The sequence below is a fragment of the Bos taurus genome, chromosome 18 (genome assembly GCF_002263795.3).
Source record: "Bos taurus isolate L1 Dominette 01449 registration number 42190680 breed Hereford chromosome 18, ARS-UCD2.0, whole genome shotgun sequence".
NCBI classification, from domain to species: Eukaryota; Metazoa; Chordata; class Mammalia; order Artiodactyla; family Bovidae; genus Bos; species Bos taurus.
This window is the reverse complement of record NC_037345.1, coordinates 41,782,492-41,803,854: the sequence shown is the minus strand read 5'-3', so window position 1 is coordinate 41,803,854 and position 21,363 is coordinate 41,782,492. Positions and strand designations below refer to the sequence as shown.

The 21,363-nt window shown below is 42.8% G+C and overlaps 1 protein-coding gene across 1 annotated transcript in view; it reads left to right on the top strand.

Moving 5' to 3' along the window:
- Positions 1-19,181, top strand: part of LOC132342747 (craniofacial development protein 2-like) — a 32,316-nt gene extending 13,135 nt beyond the window's left edge. The window contains 4 exon segments of the mRNA XM_059877312.1: positions 14,036-14,167; positions 15,276-15,413; positions 16,935-16,998; positions 19,166-19,181. Coding sequence (XP_059733295.1) covers positions 14,036-14,167; positions 15,276-15,413; positions 16,935-16,998; positions 19,166-19,181 — 350 coding nt within the window.
- Positions 19,182-21,363: the final 2,182 nt, after the last annotated feature.

The following is a 21,363-nucleotide window of genomic DNA, read 5'->3' as shown; positions in this document are numbered from 1 at the left end:
TCAAGATCAGTTCTGAGGTGGAGGAGCATGTGACTAAGGTCGCATTACAAAAAACTCAATTAGGGCATATAAATCAGGATGTGGAGTTAAAAGAAAAGTGCGGTTTTATAAAATGGATCATTATTATATGGCTTTGGCTCTGTAAATCAGTCAGGTGTAGCTAAAGTGTGGAGTGAATGCCCTTAAATCAGAACATTTTCTTTAGGAATTCCTAGGCACGACTTGTAAAGCTGGTGTAGGATCTGTAAGCTTCGATTGGAGTTATGTAAATCCATTGCCTCCCCTATAAAGCAGTTGAATGTTTTAACTAAATCTAATTCTTAAAATAATGATTTCTGAATCAAAACTTTGCTGGGAAGATTTACAGGCAAGTTTTATAAATCAGCAGCAAGATATATAACTCAGATAGTGAGAAGTGCAGATTTATAAATCCAACTTGTAAATCAGGAGAAAAAACATCATGTTTTACACTAAATAATATTTTTACAAATGGCACCTCATACATCATGCAATTGCCACAAATCTTTCACACCGGAGTCAGGCTACATAATACAGGGCTGAATCACAAAGGAAATTGAGGCCTGGGTGGTGATGTCGGCAGGAAGACTCGTGGGCTTGAAAAAATGCTGCTCCGTCTCCCTCATCAATGGAGATGGGTGAGGGTCTCTGGGATCAGAGTCTCTCGGGTTTTTAATTCCACCTGGCAGCCTGAGAGCCCATGACTGTGGGAGAATTTCATCACCATCCAAGTCTCAGTTTCCACATCTACAAAGTGCAGACAATAATCCCTTTGCCAAAAGATTATTGAGAGGATTAAATGAGATGATATCAGTAAAGCAATGAGCTCAGTGTCTGGAAAATACTTAGTGCTTAATAAATGTTCATTGTTACCTGTTGTTATCAAATTCATTGCTATTGTTGTTGATATTAATATTTTCAGCTTACATCAGTTTCCCTTTCCATGATGCATTAGAAAAAGCAGTTGTGGGAAGCAGGGGCAGTGATGTGCGGCTGTTGATTGGCGACCAGTGGAGCCTGGAAGCTGGTTCATGTCTTCCCGCTCCAGCTGTGTTTGACTGGACCATCTTCCCTGGTATTCCTCAATTTCTGGCTGCAAGAATTTCCCCCAAAAGGTTTTTTGAAGGCCAGTTTTTGAGACCCAACTTGCAACACAGAATTTAAATAAAAGCTAATGTTTTTAAGAAGCTTGTTACAAAAGTAATACATTTTTATTGCAGAATATTTGGAAAATAATGAAAATCACCAATACTCTTGCTACCCAGAGATAATCACTGATAACTGTCTGGTTATCCTCTTAAGGTCTTTTTCTATGCATATATTTACATACATACATATTTAAAAAACCAAAAATGAGACCACATTGTGCAGGTTGTTTGACAAATTTTTTTCCGTTTAACTATATATTGTGAACCTTTTCCAAAGTCACTAAGTAGTTCTTGGTAAATTTTTTGTGTGTGTGTGTGATCATGGATTATACTGCACCATAATTTATTTAACCGGTTCCATATTGTCAGACATTTATTTTGTTTTTAATTTTTTGCTATTATAAACAACCTTCCAGGGAACATCTTTTAAATAAATTTCTGCAGTTATTTATGATTATTTCCTGAGGATAAATTCCTAGAAGAGGAATTGCTGTGTAAATGGGCTGTGCACGTTTTTAAGAATTTTGCCAAGTTACCCACTGGAAAGCTTGTTTCACTTGAAGCCCTTGCCAGCAATCTATGGGTGCCCATTTCCTCAAGCTCCAGACAATCTTTTTTCTTTTTTTAAACTGTCAGTGTAATAGCTGAAAAATTGTGTTTCACTATTGTTTCAGTTTGCACATCTTTGACAGCTTGTAAAGTTAAACATTTTTCATATTTTTGCCGTTAGTACTTCTTTTGTGGATTTCCTAATCATGTCTTTTGTCCACAATGACATTTCAGAGCATTAGAAATATTAACCCTTTCTTACTTGTATTGTAAACGCTTGTTTTCTCAGTTTGTCGCTTTCCCTTAAATTATGCTTATGGCAGATTTCAATTTATATGTGGTTAATTCTATCAGTATTTACTTTATGATAAGACACTCTTTAAAAGGCTTTCCCAGCACAAGATCAGACAAACATGCACCTATATTTACTTCAAGCTGCTTTGTATATGTGCTTTAAACCTTTCTCCAACTGAAATTTATTTTAGGAGGTGATGTGAAGCGGTGATGAATCAATTTAGTCTTAGGTTTTCATAATTATCCCTTTATCACTTCATCTGGAGATTCAAACTATATGTTCTTTCTACCGGCTTCTCCCCTAGTTCAATCTATTTTAATTATGGTAGTCTCAGAAACTATTTTTATATCTGTTTGTGCAAATATCTCTAATATTTCCGTTCATCAAATCTACTTAATTATTTTGTTCATTGATTCTTCCAGACATTTAGAATTATCTTGTCAAGTGTCAAAGAAAAAAGGTATTAAAACGTGGATTGGAATTACAACAGACGTCTATCAATTAGAGTGCCACGCTTACAATTGTTAGCCTTCTCTTACAAAGAAGAAGACACATGGTATACATGGCCTCTTATTTTAGCCTCCATGCTAAATGTTTTCTTTCCATTCCTTTCCAAAACTGTTGGGTCAGGATAGCTTCCTAATCTGGTGGGACTGATTTTATTTGGCCTTGTTTCAATAGAATTTAAAATCTAAAGTCCTCTAAGAGAAGGGAGGGGATGGAGAGCAGTTCACTGAAGGTTAGAGTGACAAGGACGTTTGTGCCTCTCCTCTGAAGCACTTGCTTCCAGGGAGGTGCTGTAGAAAACTTCAAACACCAACATCTACAAATGCCCTACAGTCACCAACCCATGTGAAATACTTCTGCGCAGGCGCACTTTGTCTCTTGGCTGGCAAGCTTCCATGTTCAAATATCTCACCACAAGGAAAAATATTTGACCTTAAGCTACTGATTGAAACACAATAAAACAAATAATAATGAAAAAAATGAAACACCTGTCCTGGGAAATTGTACTGGGAAAGGTACTCGACACTGTCTCAAATATCATTGGGGAATTCAGGAATTATGAGAGCTCAACTGTGCTTGCTTGTTTTCTGAGTGTTATTGGGCTCCTTCTATTCTTCTTCCAAGTGTTCAATAAAGTATGGCCTTGGGCACGATGAACAGATTGGGAGTTTAAGACGATTCCAGCTGTTTCATGGAGAATGTGGGGGAGGGAGAACACTAATGGTCTCAGGAAGACATTTGGGAGACAGTTCCATTGTCCAGATGGGACAGAGTGATATCATGCACGTATTGAGGGCAGTGCTGGTGGAGGGAAGGTGTCAGAGTCTAGACATATTTTGGTGATGGAATCAACTGGACTTGATGATGAGATCAGAGAAAGGGGGATGTCAAGGATGATTCCCAGATTTCTGGCAAAAGAGACTGGATTATTGCTGAGATTTCTTGACTGAAATAGAAGAAGATCTGGGGGCATCAGGAGTAGAACTGGCCAGATTTGAATTTTGGATATGCTTGGATAGATCCAGACTCTATTGGCATTAAGTGATAGAAATCTACCTCCAATTCTCCCAAATGAAAAAGTGTCTTGACTTGTGTAAGAGAATGGCTAGGGGTGGGACTGCTGTCCGGATCCAGGTGCCCCGTGTTGCTGTCAGCCCTCCCTCTCTTCTCTCCCCTCTCAACACTGGAATCCAACCCGCTCCCCCAATGTGCTTCCTCTGTGTCACTTTTATCCTCAAGGCAATTTCTCCCCACATCCATCTAAGACTTATATTCTACTAGTTTAGCATTCCCAGTAGAAAAGTAAGATTTTTTCCCCCCAAATAGCACTAATACAATTATTGGGAATAAATGTTCTTGACCCATTTTCGACCATACACCTCTGTTTATACAAATCTGATGCTGGTATGGAACAACAGACTGGTTCCAAATAGGAAAAGGAGTATGTCAAGGCTGTATATTGTCACCCTGTTTATTTAACTTATATGCAGAGTACATCATGAGAAACGCTGGACTGGAAGAAACACAAGCTGGAATCAAGATTGCCGGGAGAAATATCAATAACCTCAGATATGCAGATGACACCACCCTTATGGCAGAAAGTGAAGAGGAACTCAAAAGCCTCTTGATGAAAGTGAGAGTGGAGAGTAAAAAAGTTGGTTTAAAGCTCAACATTCAGAAAACGAAGATCATGGCACCCGGTCCCATCACTTCATGGGAAATAGATGAGGAAACAGTGGAAACAGTGTCAGACTTTATTTTGGGGGGCTCCAAAATCACTACAGATGGTGACTGCAGCCATGAAACTAAAAGACACTTACTCCTTGGAAGGAAAGTTATGACCAACCTAGATAGCATATTCAAAAGCAGAGACATTACTTTGCCAACAAAGGTCCGTCTAGTCAAGGCTATGGTTTGTCCTGTGGTCATGTATGAATGTGAGAGTTGGACTGTGAAGAAGGCTGAGCGCCGAAGAATTGATGCTTTTGAAGTGTGGTGTTGGAGAAGACTCTTGAGAGTCCCTTGGACTGCAAGGAGATCCAACCAGTCCATTCTGAAGATTAGCCCTGGGATTTCTTTGGAAGGAATGATGCTAAAGCTGAAACTCCAGTACTTTGGCCACCTCATGCGAAGAGTTGACTCATTGGAAAAGACTCTGATGCTGGGAGGGATTGGGGGAAAGAGGAGAAGGGGACGACAGAGGATGAAATGGCTGGATGACATCACTGACTCGATGGACGTGAGTCTGAGTGAACTCCAGGAGTTGGTGATGGACAGGAAGGCCTGGCGTGCTGTGATTCATGGGGTCGCAAAGAGTCGGACACGACTGAGTGACTGATCTGATCTGATCTGATGCTGGTATACTAGTTATAGGACTAAACAGCCTGGAGAATATAACTCCAAAGGATTGTTCTCCAAAGCTAAACTGGGCACTGTTACCAATGCAAGAAACAGGACAGACAAATCACAGATGCCTACTGCTTGCCAACAGATAGGTGACCTTATAATTGACTGTCCAAAACACATTTGAACATGAAAGGGGTGATAGGAATAATGATGCCAGGGAAACAGAGATTATCCTGACCACCTAGAGATGTATTGTCACCTTATCCATAAGATATCCAAGTAGAGATGTTGACTAGTTGTTAGTGTTCAGCTAAGAGGTCTGGAATGGGACAGAGGAATTGGAGCAGGTGACAGGAACAGTCTTGATGGAATGACAAGAAAAGAAGCCAGTTTGGAATGGGTTGAAGACTGAAAGGAGGGGAGGAACTGGAACAGCATGTGGGCACAACTCTCCTCCGCTGGACTGGGAAGGACAATAAGAAGAAAAAGCAAGAGCAGGAATAAAGTATGTAGGAGCAGGGGAGATGCATTTGAAGGAGAGGAGACAAGTGGACATTTTTGAAAAAAGAATATTGACTGCAGAAGGAAGCTCTGAGAAGGCAGGAGGAGAAGGGGTCCTTAGGAGGGAGGGGGGCCAGCTTCACCTTTATCACAGGAGGGACGCAGGGAGGAGGGGCAGGTGCAGGTGGGCGACAAAGTCAGTGTTGGGTGGATGAGAGGCTGTATGTAACGGCTTCTCAGTGCCCCCACGAAATACATCATAAAGCTGTTTGCCAAGAGTGGACTTTGAGGACAGAGAGGAGTTGAGACAGTCACCATCCTAAGAAGGCTGGTGAGAGGAACGCGCCAACATTTCTGGGCAACATGGTGGCCCAGACTCTGCTGGCCCTGGAATGAGAGCAGTCTTTGGAATTCTTCTCTGATGAAGACATCTAAGGAAATAGCAGTGCCCCTGGCAAGGCTGGGAAACATCTTCAGTTTATCCCCACTGGGCTGGTTGCAGATCACCTCCCTTCATTCTCTAGGACTCCAAAGAGGTTGACACATTTCCTGTCCCCACAATCTTAAACAGACTCTGGACAGTCTGTGTTTGATATGCACAGAGTATCATGCTTTAGAGACCCCAGAAGTAAGGTGGCCTCGCTCCTATGAATGGCAGCATTTGTGTGAAGGAGAATCATGTTTTAAAGTTTTCTTTTCAGTTTTGGGAGGTTGCTGAAGTTGGGACAAGACGGCATTTGCTATAAAGCACCTGTCTGACCTCAAGTCCTCCAGAGATCTCTAGCCAGGCATTTTGGTTGCCAGTAGCTACTCTAGAAACTTCATGAGGACAGGGGTACTGGGAAGGAGTCACCACGTGCCTCTGGACACAGGCACTCTGCTTAGCACATAGAAGATGCCTCACATCTGTTGAGTGAGCAGGAGCTTGTTCTGCACTGATGGATGGGTTAAGCCCTCCAGGTTCCCTGAGCTTTTAGCCTGAACTTGGAAGCTGGCACCTTTCTGTTTTCATCCTCGCTAGTCTTTTGCCATTTAAGAAATTCATGTTGAGGTTTATCACCTCCAACCTTTGAGCACAGTGTCTTATATTGATTGACATTTGATAAATTAAGTACAAAATGCTAATGAAAATGTTACAAAAGGAAATCATGGTAGATTCACCTTATTTTCATTTTTTGGCATTGAAATAAAAGGAACTCTCTTCTGTACACCAGATACTTGCTGAAGCTGCTAAATAACAAGGATTTGATTTAGTATCTGGTTATATGGGAGCTTGATGGCTAGAGAATGAGAATGAGAGGTAGTACTGACCCACCACACCTGGCTGCTAGCAGATCCTGTCTGGTCCACAAGGACCTGCTTGACCAAAGCACAAAGGATCAGAGCCTGAAAGATGGGGATGGAGACACCCTCGGGGGTTTGTCTCTACAACAAACGTCACTTGAAACTTCCCTTTCCCCCCTTCAGAATGCCAACGTGATTATGCATCGAGCTGTTGCTATTTACAGAGCTCTTAGCACAGAGAGCATTACACAGCCAGTGACACAGAATTACAACCATCTAGACATATGGTTTGGATAAACAAAGCACAAAGCGCAAATTAACCATGGTTGACTATAACTCCCGCTTTCTGCTCCCCAGGGAGGGACTTTAGTGAAACTCCCAGTCGGAGAAAGCAATACATATCAGAAAGTATAGTACATCCAGCGTGGTTTAGACAAATGCTAAGCCTTATTTAATGCTTTTCATGGTGCCAGAACACAATGGCACCAACCTGTCTAGGAAAAGTTATAACTCTGTGCCAGTTTCCTGTAAATAGTAACTGTACGCCTACCGGATTCCATGCCTATGTGCTCCAAGGCCAAAGAATGCCTTTCATTTGTCATCACCTTGCTTCCACTTCCCGTGTCCCCAAAGGCGGGTTGCCTCATGCATCTGGATGTCAGAGCTGCATGGAGTTGGACATAAGTAGCCTCTTTTGAGTAAATACCCTTCAACTTCCTCTGTGGTCCTTCCCCTTCACTGAGTCTTCCCCCTCTATGCTCGTCTGCAGAGAAAGACCCCCCTCCCACGCTTGGACAGTCAAGGTCTGAGCTCATCCAGTCCCCAGGGTGCCATTAGGAGTGGGCTGATTCTCTTTTCTGGCAGTAAGGGGTCTCCTTACTTCCCATATTTTATATTTCATGAGAAATTCTTCCAGGACAGGAAACTTTCTGTGTGAGGTCTTTGGCCTCATCATTGACACATGAACCTTATAAACTTTGTTTGACAATAAAGAGTATATTTGCTTTTCATAATACATGTGCATCGCTTTCCAAAGGAGAGAGCAAAATAAATAAATAACCAGAGTAAGAGGCTTCTACTTGGCTTGCATGCTTGTACTGGAGTTTTTCAAAAGGGAAAAGAAATCCACAAAACACTTGGCTAAATATATACCTACTTTTCCCCCCTTGTATTTAGTGGCTTTTAAGATGTACATTATATATTTAATTCACTCTCTCTCTCTCTCTCTCTCATGCACACACACACTTGCACTTTATACAAATTAAAATTAGAGCCCATCATCTAGGGACTTAAGAAGGTGTGCACACATGGCCCCAGAAATACTAAGGGCTCTTTAGTACCAGATAAACCTTAAAGACTTAAACCTTACTTGTTGATAAAACTTCAAGACTCATTATCTTATTAGCTGACACTAATATTTTAAGTAAATATCAAGAACAAATTCTGCTCCATGAGACAAGCAGTTTTCAGGCTCAGAAGTTCAAAGAGAATCTGAAGGGCATGAAATCTAACATCTTTCCGACGGAAATCCCAGATGTCAACTTCCAGAGTGGTATGGTCATCTTGAACTGGGTGATTTCTGTGAGATCCATTCAAGTGGCCTTGACATTCTCTCCTTGTGAAGACTGAGATGGCAGCAGGACTCTCCTGCCCTGGCTCTGAATGGGTATTTATTGACATGTCTACTTGCTGTCATTTTCACGTCTCATTTTCAACTCTCTGAAGTGAATAAGGAAGACTGCTGAATCACTCTCTGTCATGTTAGTTTGGCCAAATAGAAATGGGGTGGGACAGGAGCCGAGATTTCCAGGGCAAAGCTAATGGATTTACCAAAGCCACTTACCTAGATTCAATAATTCAAATCAACTCCCTTCAGTTCTACAAATATTTCCTAACATCCCCTATGAAAAAAGTCCTAGTGCTGAGACTTGTAGGAAATGATCAGTTTTTCCGTCTTGAAGTTTCAGTTTAGAGGGAAGATATTTAGGGATAAAATAATCCTACGGCAGGAAGGCAGCAATGAGAGAGGCAGGAGGACGGGAAGGAGGGAGGAATCAACTGATTAGCGTTGAGAAGCAGAAAGGTGGGGACCTGGATATTCCTCCCCATCCTTTAAAAGTTTCTCCAAATCCAGAAAGCTCATGGAGCGTGTACCAAGTTCCAGTCCTCCTGGTGTCTTTCCATAACAAGAATCAAATGAGGGACTTCCTTGGTGGTCCAGTGGCAGGCTTTGTGCTCCCAGTACAGGTGGCCGAGGTTCAATCTCTAGTCAGGGAACTATTCTAGATCCTGCACACCCCCACTCAGACCTGGCACAGCTTCAATAAATATATGAAAAAAAGAGTCAAATGAGAATATCTCCAAGCACGTTGAAAATAACAGCTGGTCACAAGCCCACTCCCATCGTCGACTCAATGTACATTGGATGTGTTTCATTTTGCTTCTATGTGAAACAGATTATATTAGTCCATAAAGAGAGATTTTACATTTAGTCTTCTGTGACATTCATTGATATGTCCCCATATGCACTTACAGATGTCCATTCAGGAAATTTCTGGGAAATTGCTTGGGGGCCTAAATAACTGATGGGAAGGGTGAAGACTCAGACTCAAAGAAACTGGGATCAAGGTATACCGAGGGTTCAGGCCAACTCAGCCTTAAGCAGTGGCAGGGAATGTTCTCTGCTTTGGAGGGTTGAGCCCCAAACCCTTCCCTGACCTCATGCCACTCTTCTACATATTCAAAGTCATGTGGGAGATTTTGGCTGATTGCCCTGGCTAGATAGAGTCCAGGGCCCACTACTTGACACCATGATTTACATTCTTAACATGATCAACATAAAGGGAGAGGTACTCCCTGCCCCAGGAAGAAATCAGGTCTCTGTATTGGTAGTAAGGTGAAATGTCTGAGGGGCCACGACACAAAGAAGACCACCACAGTCAATGAAGCAAAGACTTTGTCTTGCCAATATAATTAAGACATGGGCAGTGGACAAAGGGATGCACAGTCTAGTGTTGGAGGGTAAATAACTCACCAAGGAAGAAAGGAAAGTGCTCCAGGAAAGGGGAGATGAAGGAGCAGTTCCAGGGGAAATCAGAAAAGGGACTCTTGCTTCTGCTTCATGTGTTCAAGGAAGCTCTGGATGAAATCATGGTGATGCCATAGAGGAAATGGGAAATGTATCCTAGGAGCTTATACACCTGGCTGAGCCCATGAGGAGATTCAGGTCAGCAAACAATTTGACATAAGGAGAATTTCACATGCTTATTGGAGTCATGGGCTTCCCCGATAGCTCAGTGGTAAAGAATCTACCTGCAGTGCAGGTGACACAGGAGAGGCAAGTTCAATGCCCGAGTTGAAGATCCCCTGGAGAAGGAAATGGTAAACCACTTCAGTAGTCTTGCCTGGGAAATCCCATGGAGAAAGGAGCCTGGAGGGCCACAGTTCATGGGGTTGCAGAGTTGAACACAACTGAGTGACTGAATGCACACATACAAATTGGAGTTATGATATCTGTCCTTTATTGATTTTGGTTTGAGGACACTTCACCACCCACTCCTTGACAGTTGTATGTCTAAAAAATTTCTATCTTGGGTGTGTGTGTAACTGCACACACATACACACTTTTGTTGGAAACCCTTTCCTAAAACTGTCCTCTATCTACCCACAGAAAATTCAGTGTCCATAGCCTGAGTTTTCACTGCAATTTATCCTTACATCTGAGGCTACACTTGCCACATTAAATTCAAATCCTCTGTGGTGGATGGTGTCTTGCCCATCGTTGCATCCTCTGTGCTGGGCATAGTACTTGACACCATTAGGCATGGGATAAATGCTGAGTGAATAGACATAGTTGAGCTTCATGTGTGCTCCTGTGCTCAGTTGCTCAGTCGTGTCTGACTCTTTGGACCCCGTGGACTGTAGCCCGCCAGGCTCCTCTGTCCATGCGGTCTTTCAGGTAAGAATACTGGATCAGGTAGCCATTTCTTACTCAAGGGATCTTCCTGCCCCAGGGTCTGAACCCTCATCTCCTGCGTCTCCTGCATTGCAAATGGATTTACCACTGAGCCATCGGGGATGCTCCATGTAGATATTCCTTAAGTCTTAATCTTTTTACTGCTGGGCATCATAAATGTTTGCAAGTTGGTGTTCTAACTACTTTAGCCTTTATGCTGTTTTCATGCAACTTCTTTCTCTGGTTTCCCTATTGTTTTCTGTAGTTGCCTCAATGGGAAGAGGTGCTCATTTTGGCACCTATTGAACCTTCATTCCCAGAGTCATAAACATGGGACTCTCCAAAACCTACTCCCTCATCTTCCTGAGCATACAGCTAAACTACATTTCCCAGCCTCCTTTGCAATTAAGTGTGGCCACATGACTCAGTTTTAGCCAATGGAAAGAGGGAGTGAATTGCAAACTTCTAGGACCACCAGTTAAAACCTCCCCAAATACCATACTTTCCTTTTTTTCTCTTTTGCTAGATGAATGGAGAGGATGCTAAGGTTCTAAACCCTAATAGCCATTAATCACATGTGGCTATTTACATTTAAATTAATTAAAATTAAATAAAAATAAGGGACAAAGGAATATTGTGATTCCATGGACTCCTGACTCCTTCCCTCCTCCAAACCCAATGAAATAAAAATAAAATATGAAATTAAACTAGAGAATCCCCTAGTTCTGCCTTGTGTGTGGAACATGGATGGGACCCCAAAATAGAGAGGAAAAGAGACAGTGAGAGAGCTCAGCTTCCCGACTGATTTAGGACTCAGCATTCTTCTCATCACCTCCCCACCACTGTTCCTGCACTAAGGCTTTTCACCATAGAGAGGCAACTTTAAGACTATAGATAGCCAGTTTGAATCCTATCTTTAGCATTTCTTTGTTGTATGATCATAGTCTTTCTATTTAATGTTTCTGGACCTCAATCCCCAACCCCCTTTTAAAGCTACAACTGATGCTTTTAACTTCAGTCATCAGTTTGATGGAAATAACACATCTACATGGCAGCCGCTGTTTCTCTTAGATCTATTTCTCTATTTTTATTTCATACAGATATCCAGTTGTTCCAGCACCGTGTTGAAAAGACGATCTTTTCCAGAATTGATTTAACTTGGCATTGGCACCTTTTTCAAAGATTAATTGACTATATATATGGTGGGTCTGTTTCTGAACTCGCTCCTGTTCCATTGATCTATTAGGCTATTCATATGTTAATAGCACTGTCTTGACTTCTGTAGCTATATTTAAATGCTATAAAATATTCTTGAAACTAGGTAACAAAGGTCCTTCAATGTTTTTCTTTAAAAAAAAAATTAACTATAATTGAAAATTCAGTTACAGTCTCACTAACTACAGTTAAAATGCCCATAGCCGCATGTCCTTAGTGTCTACCACATTGGACAGACAGTATAACAGTTCCGTCACCACAGAAAGTTCTCCTGGCTAGCACTCTTCTAGATGAGGTTAAAATCACAAAAGGGACAGAGGCTGGGTCCCTAAATGATGGCTGAAGCAGTCACGCCGTCACTACCACTCATTCAGTTCAGTTCAGTCCAGTTCAGTCGCTCAGTCGAGTCCGACTCTTTGCGACCCCATGAATCGCAGCACGCCAGGCCTGTCCATCACCAACTCCCGGAGTTCACTCAGACTCACGTCCATCGAGTCAGTGATGCCATCCAGCCATCTCATCCTCTGTCGTCCCCTTCTCCTCTTGCCCCCAATCCCTCCCAGCATCAGAGTCTTTTCCAATGAGTCAACTCTTCGCATGAGGTGGCCAAAGTACTGGAGTTTCAGCTTCAGCATCATTCCCTCCAAAAAAATCCCAGGGATGATCTCCTTCAGAATGGACTTGTTGGATCTCCTTGCAGTCCAAGGGACTCTCAAGAGTCTTCTCCAACACTGATTAAATAAGTAGATAAGCTTCTGTTGTGTTGAACACTTTAAACATGGAGGTTTATCATTCACAGTAGGTAGTAACCTCTTATTTGACACAAGGGCCTTGAGTTAAGATACTGAAGCGTTGAGTTCACTTCTCTCTCAGTAGATGGTGGAGAACAAGTCCCACTTGGAGAACCATCTTGTCTGAGAGCAGAAAATCAATGAATTCCTGGGATTTGGTCCATAAAGATTAGTTCCGTAAGTATGGAGACAAGTACCAAGGCCTTCCTATGCGCTTTGAAGAACATTCCTTTAAGACTTTAGAGCCTGAAGATTTGTACGCCTTGCTCTTTGACGCAGCCTTCCTGACGCTGTGGTATCAGCATGTTTCTGCATATTCTTTATCTACATGGCGGGAACACCTGACTTGTGCAGCTCACAGGTACTTTAACTAAGTTAGCCGTCCTGGCAGATCACAATCCCCCTTATCTCAGACAGTGGAAACTGAGGTTCCCAAGGGGCCATGCACTGTTACAAAATAATATTGCAACAATTTTATAGGTGTGTTAGAACGTGATCTGGGCCTGTCGTGAATATTTTGCCTACACAGGGTTGCTTTATACAAAACAGTGGCATATTTTAGTTTAGAATATGTGGAAAGAAAAGAAAAATATTAGAGCCCTTTTTCATAAAGACTTTCACTCACATCTGTAAAAAGCAACCTTCAGAGTTTTAGTTTTTAAAATTTGCAACTTTTCTTGTTTCTGATATTTCTTGTATACACTTATACCATTGATGTGGTATGAGGTTATTTTAGGGGTACAGGGAGAGACTCTTCTAATTTAGTAGCTATGTTTTCCTTGCATTCTTATTATAGTCATAATATGTGGCAGATGATTCTGACTTCCCACTTAGTGATAGAAAATTTCCTTTTAAAATAAATTTGCTTAAGTTTAAATACAACTCATATCAAAGGAAAAAAAGATATGAGTAAATAGCAGTACTAACACAACATGGATTCAACAAAAATCCTGAATGTATGTTTGCACATCTGGGGGCTGTAAATGCCTGGTCAATGGATAGGATCTCTTTCTTTGTTAAAATGAATAAATGAGTTTTTATTTATTTAGTTGACATAACACTGATTTATAAGATTGCCTAAGTTGTGTCAGTACTTGGTGTTTGCTAATCGGCTTTTTGTCTTTTTTGGAATTTGAATTGCCTTACACTTTGTTCAGTTCCTGGCAAAGAGGGAATGGTGCATGGATGATCGTGTAATGCCTGAGCCTTGAGTACAAAATAAAGACTGGTCTTCAGGGCACCCATGCCTATCCCTAGGATGTTAGAGTAAATTTGATCAGTCTACTCAGGTAAGACAGCTTATCCAGGTGTGAGTAAACACCGCTTTCCTTTCCCTGAGCTGGAATCAAGAGCAAGAATCATGCAGGATTGTTGCATCAGATGCTGTGTTCCTGCTCTAGGGATGAGCTCTGTCCCTCCCCCTCAGCTTGCTTCCTGAGAGGACCCAGTGGAGCAGAAGCACTTTCTGGGCCACAGCTCCCCCAGAGCTGGGTCCTGTTGGCTGGTGTCAGTGTTGCTGTTCAGACCCCATGGCCTCCCAACTTTGAAATCCCATCAGGTAAGTATCCAATGATCTGTCTTAACCACAGTGACTCACTGAGTCTTTAGATACCCAGTGGCTGGTACCTGTTTCCCTCACAGGAAGACATATTTTAAATAGCGTGAATGATAGAGAGCTCTCTCTAAAAGATTTAGAACAAACAACCAGAAGTTCCAGAACATACCCTGGTTTGTCCAATCAGTCTGACAATTAAGACTGTCCTCTGACCATTGCCAAGGGTTCCTCATTCAGGGCTCTGTAGTGATGATCAAACAGAGAGGCTCAGCGCATATTAACGGTTCCAGGAAATAAAAGGGAAATCAAGTTGTGAAAAATAAAATAAAATCCTTCAACAATCGTCTGTGATTTATGGAATTTTCTCAAACCCTCAAGGGAAGATCATTTAGTAAACTCCAGGGACGGTGGGGCCTTGGAAGAGAGAAAACCAGAGTGAGGACTGCACCCACCATGGCCCTCAGATCCATTCTTATAATGTAGTTTGCGTTTCTCCTAGAATACTTTTAAAAACTATCACACTAATTCAATATGTGTGGTGAGGAACTGCCCTCACATTTCACAGTTTCACCTAAAAATTGTCCTACTCTGTCTGTTGTTGGTCTCCTCTCCCGCCACAAAAAAAAAAAAAAAAAAAGATTAGAGTTTGAGCACTTGCTCAAGATTAAAATTGGGGTGGGGGGGGAGTTTTAAAGGGATTGATCTGCTGAGAAAACTTGCATCCCTCACCTAGCATGAATGTTCTTCTATAAACTCACACCTCTTCTGTCTAGAATTGAATTCATTGTTTTTCGTGGAAACCATCTCTCCCTGATTCTTCCATTTCCATCACTGACGGTTTTGTCCCCCATGTGCTCAGAAGCTTGCAGTCTCTGCTCCCCCACCCCCAGCTCACGCTTAGCCCCAAGGGCTGAGTGAGGGCTCACTCTTCCTATCCTCACTGCTGGAAATGCCCCGCTGGTTCTGGCTCTGGTCCTGGTTGTGTGTTTTTTTTTTTTTTTTCTGGTTGTGCTTTGTGACAGAATCTCTCCCCTATCTCCCTGTGGCTGTCTGCCACCTCCACACTTGTCTACTCCCGGAAACTCATTCAACCTGCTTTTCCTTCCTCCAGATCCTTGCTCATGTTGGTTCCAGTGGGATCCTGGGATGCCCTTCCTCACCTCCCCACCTGCTACAACCTCGTCCTGTCCTGCCCGAACCTCCATCCCCGCCACCCACAGTTACCCATCTGCTGAGCTCCTGAGAGTCGGTGAGACCACTGACTGCTGGCCATTTTTTCAGTCTGCTTCAGATGCAGTAGATCTTACCTTGACTAGAGGTTGCCTGGAATACTACATGTCCTTCTGCATCCCTATATCCCTCTATCATACCCAACAGTTTTATATACATGATTATTGTTGAATAAATGATGAATGAATGCTTCTGAGATAGATTTTTTAAAGATGAGGAGGGGGGGAACCATGAGCAGGAGCTGTCTGAAGAATGAATCCTTATTTTAGATCCTACTGAGTGTTTCTGTCGACGACTCTTTGGACTATGAAAACAGGAACAATTATGGTGTAAATGGACTTTGAAAATAGCAATAATTAGGTAATTAAAAATGTACTTCGGTTTCATTATGGTGTCCATAAAATTCCACCATCGAAAAACAAACTATTTTAACATATTTTACTTAATATAATTCATGTAATTGTGATTTTTATGTTCCACCTAGTTATGCAATTAAGTAGTACATGGCTATTTCTTACAATTAAACATTGCGAAAATCTGCTGCCAGTTCGGAACACAGAGTATGATATATTTAACAACTTTTTATGCTAAACAGTAGACACAGTGAACATTATATTCATTTAATTCCATTTTAATTAGTTGAATAATATTTTAAGTGTGAATTTAGGCCTAACTAGAATGGCACATTACTTGAGGTTGTTTTCTTCCAAATTACATATCTGTAACTTGTTGATGTTTTTCACAAAAAGAAACGGTGGTATGTGTGGGCGCCTGAGTTGAGAATAAGGGCGCCTTCCCAGTTTTCTGTCAAAGCTTCTCAATCACTGGTTAAGACTATTCTAGTGGCGCATGGATTTCCACACGCACTCTTGAAGAGTTAACCCCCAGAAACTCAGAGAAGGTGTTCTAACTTTGGCTGAGGCCTGAGGCAGCAAGAAAAGGCAAGGGTCAGAGATTACAGCTCCTCTGGCTTCTCGTGGTCTGATGAAGAGGCAGCCTAAACTCCCCCACCAGTTGCCTCTGGCCCTGGGCCTTGGCCCCACTCACACCTCTGACTGCTCGGAGGAGGGCCTGTGCCAGCCCATGGTCAGCCACTCCCCCGAGGGCTTCTGGCCTCCCTTTGCCACACACTTCCTTCCCACCTAACTGGACTGCTGCTGAGTGAGCCTGGAGCCTGGGAGGGATTCCCGAGGCAGTGGAGCTGAGTTCCCAAGGAAGCACAGGGATTTATTAGGGAGAAAGGGGACCTTAGAGATGTCAGGCTCTGCCTTGGTTCCCTGACCTGCCCCGTGTCATTTCCTGGCACTTACTGCCCTGGCATAGAGGGTCCCCAGCAGTCTCCCACTCCCTGCCCCCCTAATCTCCTTTCCTTCATGTTCCCCATCTACCGAGTCTTGACTCTTGGATTTAAATGTCCTGAAGAAGATTTGTGGCTTTCGGTCTACTCCAAAATCATGTCCCACCTTCTCGGCTGACTGGGCAGACTATGCCTCCCCAGGGTCCAGACTAACAGCCTGACTTGTCCTCCTTCTGTTCCCAGATGAGAACGAGAACTCTCCAAGTCAGCCCCATGTGACACGTCTTGATGGGAGTCCTGCCACAAAGTGGGGTGGGGGGGGGACATCAGTTCTTGCACTTGAGGGACTCCTCCTCTCGGAGCTCGGGTAGTCCTGGCTATTTCCAAGTGAGCGTGTTGTTCCTTCCCTTTGCCTGACAGTCGCCATTCCCAGTCCTCTTGCCCTTGAACTCTCCAAGGCTCAGCTCCCATTCTGCCTTTCTCACTAGACCTCTTCCTAGTGTTGCCTCAGACCCTAAGGACTGAAGGAGATGAGGCATGGGAGGGCTTAACAACCAACACGACAATAACAACAGTAACTGATGCTAACTGAACACCTCCTCAGCCCTCAGTACGTTGCATTAACTATCTGATTTAGCTCTTCAACATACACAAAGCTAGCTACTCCTAGTAACTCTGCTTAGGACAGTTAATGAGGCGGGTTCAGAGACATACTGCCAAGGGAGAGAACCCGTCTCAGAACCAGATGATCTGACTTCGGGGTCTGCGTCTCTAATCACTACTCTCTCCTTCCTCCCCAGCAGTGTTCAGTCTCTCGTTTCTGACTCTAAGGCCCTATGGACTAGAGCCTACCAGGCTCCTCTATCTATGGGATTTTCCAGGCAAGAATACTGGAGCAGGTTGCCATTTCCTACTCCAAGGGATCTTCCTGACCCAGGGATTGAACCTGCATCTCTTACGTCTCCTGCATTGGCAGGTGGATTCTTTACCACTAGTGCCACCTGGGAAGCCTGCCTCCCCAGCAGGGGACCCAGCAAATAGTAAGCAATAGTTGTTATTTGCTGCATTGAATCCCAAGGAATAACCCTCTTTTTCTTTGCTCCTGTTAGTTTTGAGATCTGGGTCTCCTGACTCACTGTTCAGTTTAGAATCACAGTTAATTTCAGCACGTTTTTTTTTTTTTTTTTTTGTACCCAGACGGCTGAGTGACTTTGGTAGGCTCAGATCCTGGCTTTCCCCCTGGGCTCTCTCAGGTCTCTGTCTTTGGACTCTTAGGTCTATTTGAACTCTGCCAGAAAATCTGCCAGTGGCCTTGGACTTAGCATCTGGCAAGCTGGATACCAGACCACCTGACCTGCCTCTTGAGAAATCTGTATGCAGGTCAAGAAGCAACAGTTAGAACTGGACATGGAACAACAGACTGGTTCCAAATAGGGAAAGGAATACATCAAGGCTGTATATTGTCACCCTGTTTATTTAACTTCTATGCAGAGTACATTATGAGAAATATTGGACTGCATGAAGCACAAGCTGGAATCAAGATTGCTGGGAGAAATATCAATAACCTCAGATATGCAGATGACACCACCCTTATGACAGAAAATGAAGAACTAAACAGCCTCTTGATGAAAGTGAAAGAAGAGAGTGAAAAAGTTGGTTTAAAACTCAACATTCAGAAAACTAAGATCATGGCATCTGGTCCCATCACTTCATGGCAAATAGATGGAGAAACCGTGGAAACAGTGGCAGACTTTATTTTTGGGGTCTCCAGAATCACTGCAGATGGTAACTTCAGCCATGAAATTAAACGATGCCTGCTCCTTGGAAGAAAAGCTATGACCAACCTAGATAACATATTCAAAAGCAGAGACATTACTTTGCCAACAAAGGTCGGTCTAGTCAAAGCTATGCTTTTTCCAGTAGTCACGTATGGATGTGAGAGTTGGACTATAAAGAAAGCTGAGCGCCGAAGAATTGATGCTTTGGAATTGTGGTGTTGAGAAGATGCTTGAGAGTCCCTTGGACTGCAAAGAGATGTCTATCCTAAAGGAAATCAGTCCTGAATATTTATTGGAAAGACTGATGCTGAAGCTGAAACTCCAATACTTTGGCCACTTGATGTGAAGAACTGACTCATTGGAAAAGACCCTAATGCTGGGAAAGATTGAAGGCGGGAGGAGAAGGGCACCACAGAAGATGAGGTGGCTCGATGGCATCACCGACTCGTTGGACATGAGGTTGAGTAAACTCCAGGAGTTGGTGATGGATAGGGAGGCCTGATGTGCTGCAGTCAATGGAGTCACAAAGAGTCAGACATGACTGAGCGACCGAACTGAACTGAACTGAAGCTGGAAGTCTGCCTTGAGGTCCCCAATCACAGCATTGTATTTATGATGCTTAGGGGCATCAGAGTCCTGACCACTTTGCTATCTTCAGCTGCACTCACTCCTCTATTCCCCTCTTGGTTCCCCCAGCCTCAGCTACACCTGACTCTAACTACTATCCTCTTAACATCACAGCATGCTTTGGGCCTTAAACAACTCCACCTTGGCTAGTATTGAATAAATGGTTTGAGGAAGGTAGCAGCAGAGCATAGGGCTGCACACAAAGCTGTGTTGTCAGATGCCTGAGTTGTAAATCTGGAGAGCCATGTCTTGCTGCAGACTTTGCCCTCACTGTGTGCTGTGCTGTGCTCAGTCATGTTTGATTCTTTACAACTTCATGGACTGTAGCCCACCAGACTCCTCTTTCCTGGAATTCTCCAAGCAAGAATACTGGAGCGGGTTGCCATTTCCTACTCCAGAGGACCTTCCTGACCTAGGGATCGAACTTGCATCTACCATGTCTCCTGCATTTCAGGTGGATTCTTTACGCACTGAGCCACCGGGGAAGCCCTCACTGCTCCTACATAAAACCATCCATGACAGACCTCCTGTGAAGTGTGCTTCCCCTACGTCAGGCAGAATGTTACTGCTATTTCCAATTCCCAAACCAACTCTGAAAGTTCTGTATTTATTATTCTAACTCTATAGAAGAAAACTGCAGAGCATATAGAAGACAAATTTGTTTTTGTCTGCTCAGAACCCCCCTTTTTTTTTTCCTCTGGTAATAGTACCTTGACTTTCCTTAGGACACACCACTTTCTATCTATATGGACTTACGGGACTACATTTCAAGCCCTTCCTTGCCTAGAGATAGGCATGTGATACAGGCTAAGCTGACTGGATTCCTTTTTGCTTGCAAGTCTGAACGTCGAGAGAAGGGATGGAAGAGATGGAAAATGATTGGAGCCAGTTTATCTGGATAGCATTAGGTCCTGAAGTCTGGATCCTGGGACTGCTCAGACCTCATCCAAGATCCCTTTTGCAGCCCAGCTTTCACTTCCTACGTGACCCAGATCCTCCTCACATTAGCCAGAATTAATTTCTGTTGCTTGAAACCCTAGACCCCTACACGACAGAGGGCTGGCCATTCATTCATCCATGTAGTGGCAAGCTCCCGAGCATCCTCTCCATGCATGGTGCTGTGGGCATGATGGTGAGGAGGGCTGAGTTTCTGTAATCAGCAAGGGTAGTCACTCATTCCACTTTTGAGTATGTTTTCAAACCAAGGAACTTGTCCTGGGTCATGCACAGGACTATTCCATGGCTTGATGAGATTCAAGATAGGTTGTCACACATCTGTATCATTTTACAGATCTGTGTTGCCTTGTCCACACTTTGCTGGAGGATCAGTCAACTAATAGTTTCCTCCAACTTGGCACTAAACTGTTGCATGGATAAAAGTCAGGTATCTGGGACTATAAGAATAATTTCCTCAAAAATGCCTCTATCTAGTCGGCCATTTCATTTTTTCTTGGAGGTTTTGTGAAAGATGGTTTGCTAAGAGTCAAAAGAGACCCTAATAGCAGATCAGGAGATATGGCTTGATTTGCGGATTTATCACAAAATTCCCTTGTGTTAATGGGTAAGGTGGTGGCCTTCGGTGAGTCTCAGCTTCTCTTTAGGTAAATTGGGAAATTGTTCCAATGATCTCTAATGCCCATTCTGCTTTGGTAGCTTCTAAACATCTTCTGTCATAGGGAAGCTCTTGGATAAAGAGAGAAAAAAGTCTGTCTCTCCTTGTGATTTGAAGGTTCTGAATGGCACAAAAAGAGTTAAGCTTTGCAGCACTTTGCAACATTGATAAAAATGTGTGTACTTTAATTTCTAATAAAAAAATCAAGCAGGTATGAATAGCAATAAAATTGCTCAAAAATTGTTCAAATTGAAGGGAAACAATTGGAAATGGATTTGGAAATACAATGTTTAGCTAAGCAAGCTATAATGTTCTGTTATTTTAATCAGCATTGTAAAGTAATTTAAATAATGCAGGAAGAGACTTTTATACTTTAATATATAATCACTTTTTTTTCAATGCATTCATCAAAAGGCATTTCATGTTAATGATTCTATGGCTGACGACAGATACTGGCAATAATGGTCTCTCGTCTGCTCTCAGCTTATATTTGGAGCTTTTTAGATTTAACTTTTTTCCTGCTCTTCCCTACTACTCTTAAAGGAAAATTCCTGTAATTTGGGGGGAAAAAATGTTGTTCCTAAATGTTTCAAAGAGAAACATATTTTTAAAATGAAATCTAGAACGTTCCCCTGATATGATTTCTTCTGTAGCA